The sequence below is a fragment of the Trichoderma reesei genome (assembly GCF_000167675.1).
Source record: "Trichoderma reesei QM6a unplaced genomic scaffold TRIREscaffold_48, whole genome shotgun sequence".
Classification (NCBI taxonomy): Eukaryota; Fungi; Ascomycota; class Sordariomycetes; order Hypocreales; family Hypocreaceae; genus Trichoderma; species Trichoderma reesei.
In genome coordinates, this window is record NW_006711195.1 from 41,212 (window position 1) to 48,367 (window position 7,156).

Here is a 7,156-nt window from a genome sequence, read left to right on the forward strand (position 1 = left end):
GCAGAAACGTCCAAGATGCCGCCTCGTGACCGCCACCCGCTGCTCGTCTCCCTGCCTCGGCTGGCTGCAGGCTGGACCGATGGCTCGCCGTCGGTCGACGAGAACCAGAGGCAAGGCACGAGCTGATGCCGACATTGCGTTGGTGCCCTGGCCGAGGCTGCATCCAGCTTCTCTGCTGCCGCTGCCGCTGGACGCCCGGCTGACCGACCCTGGACCATCGCGACGGGGTGGTGTGGCTCTCGCCTGCATAGGCGCCCTAATAGGTACTGGAGGGCCTCTGATTCCGAGTCTGCGTGGATGGATGGACCAGCAACTGATTCCCCTGCAACCGCAGCCGTGTGGGTGGCTCCTTGTTCCCCTGCGCGCGCTGTTCTCTTTTCTGTTGCGGCATGGGCACCGGCATGGACATGGCATGATGGATGAGGGCTGGTCCAGCTCGCCGCTCAGGTCCAACCTTCGAACGAGTCTCGATCCCAGCCGTGGCAGCATGCAAAAGTCGTGCCAAGTCTCCGGCCTGCCGCCTCAGCCCCGTTAGCCGGTCCTGTTCCTGGGCTGCCATCGCAGCAGCTTCTCGACGCACCGAGTACAAGAAGCTGGGCCTTGACCGCGGCAATTGGACGAGGCCGTTCCTGTCTTCTCTTCTCTCGTTCAACCCCGAGCCCGCGCATTTGGCCTGGAGGATCGCCGGCATCACACATCGCTCGTTCCCTTGCCGCTCCTTGCCATTGGCGAGAGCCCACATCTCGCAACCATGAAGCCCTCTCCGGTGGCTTCCCTGCTGTCCGTATCGCTGCTATCTCTGACGTCGTGTCACGCCCAGCTGCTCCAGAAGCGCGATCTCGCCGCGCCGCCCTCGCTGGACAATGGCTGGACATATCAGGGCTGCTTCATGTATGGCGTCTTCCTTTCCCTTCTTGGCAAACCTTAGCTTGCATGGGCTGACTGGAAGCAATACTTTGTTGCTTGCAGCGATGTTGGACGGACAATTGGCGCAGCGTCCATCACTGATGACGATATGACAAACCAGCAATGCGCTGATTATTGCTTTGCGCAAAACTTCCCATACGCGGGAACCGAGTACTACACTCAATGCTACTGCGGTTCCAGCCTGGCGACTGGAGGTGTCAACACTACTGCGACGTCCTGCAGCACTCCATGCGGCGGCAACTCAACGGAGGCGTGTGGTGGCCCTAATCGTCTTACTCTGTATAAGACGACTCAAATCACAGGTCCTCAGGTCAACCCGGGCCCCAATGGATGGACGTCCAAGGGATGCTATTCGTAAGTTGGACAACTTTACGCATGCAACTAGCCCCTCAGGAGCTCATGCAATCTTGCTAACACATTGCTGGCAGCGAGGGTACCACCGGCCGTGCTCTGACTTTTGGCTACAATGGTGTTCCCAATGCCCAGATGACGGTAGCAGGATGCACGGCAGGGTGCAAGGCCGCTGGATATACCTTTGCTGGAGTCGAGTATGGCGGAGAGTGCTGTGAGTGGCTCAAGCCCATCCTCAGGCGACCCATGTCCTGTGTGACACGGCATGTCGTTTTCGTTCCTCTTGGCCTTTCTTCCTTCCGAGTAGTAATGGGCCACTAATGAATCATTCCGACGTGCAGACTGCGGCAAGTTAATCTCCAATGGCGCGTTACCAGCGACAAGCGGCTGCTCAATGACTTGCAACGGCAACAGCAGCGAGTACTGCGGAGGTCCCGGCCACCTCAACATCTACAGCTTCGGCACCACCACCAGGTAAGCAAGCAAGACGCAAGGCGATGATGAAAGAAGCTAGGACGACGGTGATCTCTCGTATCATGGCCGTGCTAACACATGCTTGTGCAGCTCCGGGACTGCCACCTCTTCTGGGGCCCAGCCCGCTCAAACAGGCGCCTGTCCTGGGCAGCCCGCCAAGATAGGCACTTACAACTGGTATGGCTGTTATACCGAAGGAACCACAGGGCGGGCTCTCAGTTCCAAGACGTATGCCGATGACGGCATGACCCTGCAGAGCTGTGCGACCTTCTGCGCTGGCTACACCTACTTTGGCGTCGAGTACAGCAGAGAGTGCTACTGCGGCAACTCCTTTGGCACTGGCTCCAAGCTCACCGCGGCATCCGATTGTAGCATGACTTGCGGTGGCGAGGATTGCGACTTTTGTGGTGCCGGCAACCGCCTCTCTGTCTACTCGATCAACGCCCCGGGCTCGGGTACCTCGTCTGGAGGACCCTCCGGTCCTCCCTCCACTACCTCGGCGGCTCCGCAGCCAACAGGCTTCCCGCAGGGATGGCAGGCCTACGGGTGCTGGGTGGACGGCGTCAATGGCCGCATTCTTAACAAGCAGCTCCCCGACGACGCTGACCTGACCCTCGAGTCTTGTGTCCAGGCCTGCTCCTCCCAGGGATACACTATTGCTGGCGCCGAGTACTCTAGGCAGTGCTTCTGCGGTAACAACATTGTCAACGGCGGTGCCAAAGCTGCCAACCAGGCCGACTGCAACACCCCTTGCGCCGGCGACGACTCTGAGATTTGCGGCGGCGGCGGCAGGATGAGCATCATTTCAAAGGGAGCTCCGGCCATTGAGGCCCCTCCGGGCCCAATTGCCAAGGTCGGCAACTGGACCTACCAGGGCTGCTACGAGGACAATGTCAACCAGGAGCGCACCTTCTTCTGGCAGAACATCTTCGCCAACACCATGACCCCTGAGATGTGCCTGAACCAGTGCGCCGAGTTTGGCTACATGGCCGCCGGCCTGGAGTATGGCCAAGAGTGCTACTGCGGTGACCCGGAGAACATCAAGACCGCCGGTGCTACCAAGAGGCCCGAGAGTGAGTGCGGCGTGCCCTGCCCGGGCAACGCCAGTGCCATCTGCGGTGGCGGCTCTCGTCTCACCACGTACTTCTGGACCGGGACGCCCTTCTACTCGTGGGACTTCCCGGCAGCTGGCACTGCCGCCGCTGGCTCTTATGAGCAGCTCATTGGCGGTGTCTGCATTCCCCTGATGACGACCCAGTCCATCACCGGCAAGGTCACCTTTCTCGAGAAATGGGGCACTGGTGAGCCCAACTCCACTGGTGCATATGAGCTCGACCTGTCACTCGTCAACCAATACCAGCTTGCCTGGCGTGAGATGCACGTCAAGACCGACATCTTCTGTGCCGGTGGTGTTACTCTTCCCGACAAGGCCGGCCGACAGCTCACCGTCGGAGGATGGTCTGGCGATTCCACCTATGGTGTCCGCCTGTATACTCCGGACGGCTCTGCCGGCGTCAACGGCACCAATGACTGGCAGGAGAATGTCGACATCCTGAAGCTCCAAAACGGCCGCTGGTACCCGACTGCCATGAACATGGCCAACGGCTCCGTGCTCGTCATTGGCGGAGAGACGGGCTCCAACAGTGCTGCTGTCCCGACCCTTGAGATTCTCCCATTCACTGGCACCGCGCCGCTCTACATGGAGTGGCTCGAGCGAACGGACCCGAACAACCTGTACCCCTTCTGCACCGTCCTGCCCTCTGGCGGCATCTTCGTCGCCTACTGGAACGAGGCCCGTATCTTGGATGAAAACACCTTTGCCACCATCAAGACGCTGCCCAACATCCCTGGTGCCGTCAACGATCCTCTGGGTGGACGCACCTATCCTCTTGAGGGTACCGCTGTGCTGCTGCCTATGCATGCCCCCTTCACCGAGCCTCTCAACGTCCTCATCTGCGGTGGCTCCAGCGAGGGTGCCTCCAATGCCATTGATAACTGCGTGAGCACCTATCCTGACGCTGCCGAGCCGACTTGGGCCATTGAGCGCATGCCTTCTCAACGAGTCATGCCTTGCATTGCCCCTCTGCCCGACGGGACATACATCATCATGAACGGCGCTCACCATGGTGTTGCTGGATTTGGTCTTGCCACCAGCCCCAACCTGAACGCCCTTCTCTACGACCCGGCGAAGCCCCTCGGCTACCGCATCACGGTCATGGCAAACACCACCGTCGCTCGTCTGTACCACTCCGAGGCCATTACGCTGCTGGACGGCCGCGTACTTGTTTCCGGTTCTGACCCTCAGGACGACATCCACCCCGAAGAGTACCGCGTTGAAACCTTTACGCCGCCTTACCTCAAGAGCGGCAAGCCCCGTCCCTCGTTCACGATTACCAACAAGGACTGGAGCTACAACCAGGCCATTACCGTAAAGCTCGGCGGCCCTGCCCAGAACGGTGCCATCAAGGCTTCTCTGTTGGGCGCCGTGACCAGCACCCACGGCAACTCGATGGGCGCCCGCACCCTCTTCCCTGCCATCAGCTGCGCTGGCACCACTTGCACCATTACTTCTCCTCCTTCCAAGTACATTGCTCCTCCTGGCTGGTATCAGCTGTACATTTTGGACGGAGGCATTCCCGCCGTCGGCGTCTACGTCCGCATCGGCGGTGACCCGGCGCAGGTCGGCAACTGGCCCAAGGGCACCGGCTTTACGACTCCCGGTGTTTGATTCCGCTTGTTGAGCTGTTTTATCTCCAAGCTTCTGTTTTAGTATGATGATGTTTTTTGTTCTTATTCTTCTTCTTCTTTATTCTTGAAGTAGATACTTGGTTAGTTGAAGGACAAAGTGAAATAATGGCTTCGTCTTGGCGGCAAAGGCAGATCCCAGGGGTTAATGGATTTGGGAAAAAACTGGGAAACGGGCCAAAGAGTCACACAATGAAATGAAAGAATACCCTCAATGGACGGCCATTGGTTTCACTCTGTTGCATACATTTACGATGTCGCCACGACTTTGCTGCTGCTTCTGTCCTTGGTGTGGTTATGATCACTGTGTTTATAACGTCGACGGGCGGAACAGATGCGATGTTGATGGAAGAATCAATGACTGATTATACAAGCTCAATTCTCCCTATATCTTCTACAGGAACAGTGTCTGAATATACGAGCTCAACTCTACTGTATCTTCTATTAAGTGGTCCCTACCTAATGACTCAGGACCACCCTATAACACCACAGGCCTTAGGGCTGTAATGCATTTATAGCTATTTATTTATTTTCCTTTCTTTCTCTCTAGCTAGTCTTTTATAAAAAAAGAGAGCTTATTATTATACCTTTATTAAGTTATAAGCTTTATACTTTTTTAAAAATTATAGAAAATTATACTTAAACCTTTAAGTTAGTAATAAATAAAATTATTATTATACCTTTAACTTAATATAGGTTATACCTTAATTTAGTATAATTACCTTTTTTTTAATTTAAAAGATTAATTTTTTTCTTTTTTTTTATTTATAAGGACTTAAAGACTTTATTTTACTTATATATTAATAAAATAATTATTACTTAACTTTTTAAGCTAAAATAATTTTAAATTTATTATTAAAAATAAAAACTTTAATTATAATAATCTTAACTTAAACTTATAAATAATATAGCTTAAAATAATATAATTAATATTTATAAAAAATAATACTTTTAAGGCTTTATAAGCTAATTTTTTTTAATAATATTATTAAAAAGCCTTAATAACTAAAATACTTAAAAATAAATACTTAAAATTAATATATATTTAATAAGCTTTTAAAATATTATTAAAAAAATAAATATTATAATTAAAAAAGCTATTTAAATTAAAAAAAATACTTAAAAAGAAAATAATATATTAATAATAGGATTTATTTTAAATAACCTATTAATAAAAATCTATATAAAGCTTAATTATAAAGGCTTTAATAATAATAACTTAATAATAAAAAAACTTTTTAATATAATAAAAATTATTATTTTAAAAGCCTTAATAAAAGGAGTTTTTATTATTATTTAAAAGTTTAATTATTTAAAATATAGCTAATTTAAATTTTTAAAAGTATATATTAATATATTAATAAAAGCTTAAACTTATATTATATATTAATATTTTAAAGTATTAAAGGCTTAGTTTATAACTATAGCTTTTATAAGCTTTAAATATATTAATAAGACTTAATATAAGTATTAAATTATAAATTTTTATTAAAGTAAGGAAGTTAAAAAAGATAAACTTATTAAGTTTTTTTATTTATAAGTAAATAAAAAAGTAAAAATTAAAAAAATATTTAGTATTTTTAAATAGCCTGCCCCTTTCTTATTAAATAATAATAATAAATAATAAAAATAAAGTAAGTTTAATAATAATAAAATTAAAAAGCTAAAATATAGCTATATTATCTTAATAAATAAAAAGCCTTATATACTTAATACTTATTAAAGACTTTATCTTAAGCTTTAATTAAAAGATTATTATTTATAATTTTATTTAAACTTATATTAAGAATTTTATTTATAAAAATAAAAATTAAATAATAATAAAAAAAATAAACCTAAGCTTATAATAAAAAAAAGACTATTTAAAAGCACCTTAAATATTATAAAAGCAGGATAATTATTTATTAATATAATAATTATTTTAAATATTTTTATTAAGCTTAATTTTTTTAAAAATAATAAAAATAATATTATTAAAATTATATAAAATAATATTTTAAATTATAACTTTACTTTAATTAAATATAATATTAATTAAGATAATATTATTATTAATTTAAGCTATAACTTATATTATTTTAATAACTTAAAGTAGTTTATTTTTATTTAAATACTAAATAAAGCTAATATAATAGCTATATTTAATAAAAGTATATTAAAAATTAAAGAAATAGGTATTATTATTATCTTATTATTAAATAATAAAATAATTAAATTTAAGAATATTACTTATATTTTTTAAAATATTATTAATATAATAAGCCTAAGAGTTTTTAAATAAAAAGATATTTAGTATAACTTTATAAAAGAATTACTTATATAGTAAAAAGATAAAGTAATTATAATTATAAAAGTTTATTAAAAGTATAATATTATAGTTTTAAAAATAATAATATTATTAATTAATAAATATTATAATTTTATAATACTTTTTATTAAACTATTTATTATAAATATAAAATATAATTTTATATATAAAAAATTAAGCTATATTAATAAAAAATAAGTTTTAAAAACTTATTAATAATTAAAAATTTAAATAAATAAAATAATAATTAAAGACTTTTATTATAAAGCTTATTATTTAGCTAAATTTAAATTTATTATTAATTATACACTATAGCTAAACTCAAAATACTGACCAGCGTGAANNCCCTAT

At 44.1% G+C, this 7,156-nt stretch overlaps 1 protein-coding gene across 1 annotated transcript; it reads left to right on the plus strand.

Annotated features, from left to right (window-relative positions):
- The first annotated feature begins 661 nt into the window (after positions 1-661).
- cro1 (uncharacterized protein) lies at positions 662-4,884 on the plus strand. Its single transcript, XM_006969885.1, has 5 exons — positions 662-891; positions 970-1,281; positions 1,356-1,492; positions 1,620-1,752; positions 1,843-4,884. Exons 1-5 carry the CDS (start codon positions 752-754, stop codon positions 4,478-4,480), a joined length of 3,360 nt encoding a protein of 1,119 aa, XP_006969947.1. The 5' UTR covers positions 662-751; the 3' UTR covers positions 4,481-4,884.
- Positions 4,885-7,156: the final 2,272 nt, after the last annotated feature.

What these genes read in the sequence shown, in the direction of transcription:
- cro1 (XM_006969885.1), top strand. Translation starts at nt 752, where the DNA reads ATGAAGCCCTCTCCGGTGGCTTCCCTGCTGTCCGTATCGCTGCTATCT. An exon ending in CGAGTATGGCGGAGAGTGCT is followed by an intron (nt 1,493 to 1,619) that starts GTGAGTGGCTCA and finishes TCCGACGTGCAG; the next exon opens with ACTGCGGCAAGTTAATCTCC. An exon ending in AGCTTCGGCACCACCACCAG is followed by an intron (nt 1,753 to 1,842) that starts GTAAGCAAGCAA and finishes ATGCTTGTGCAG; the next exon opens with CTCCGGGACTGCCACCTCTT.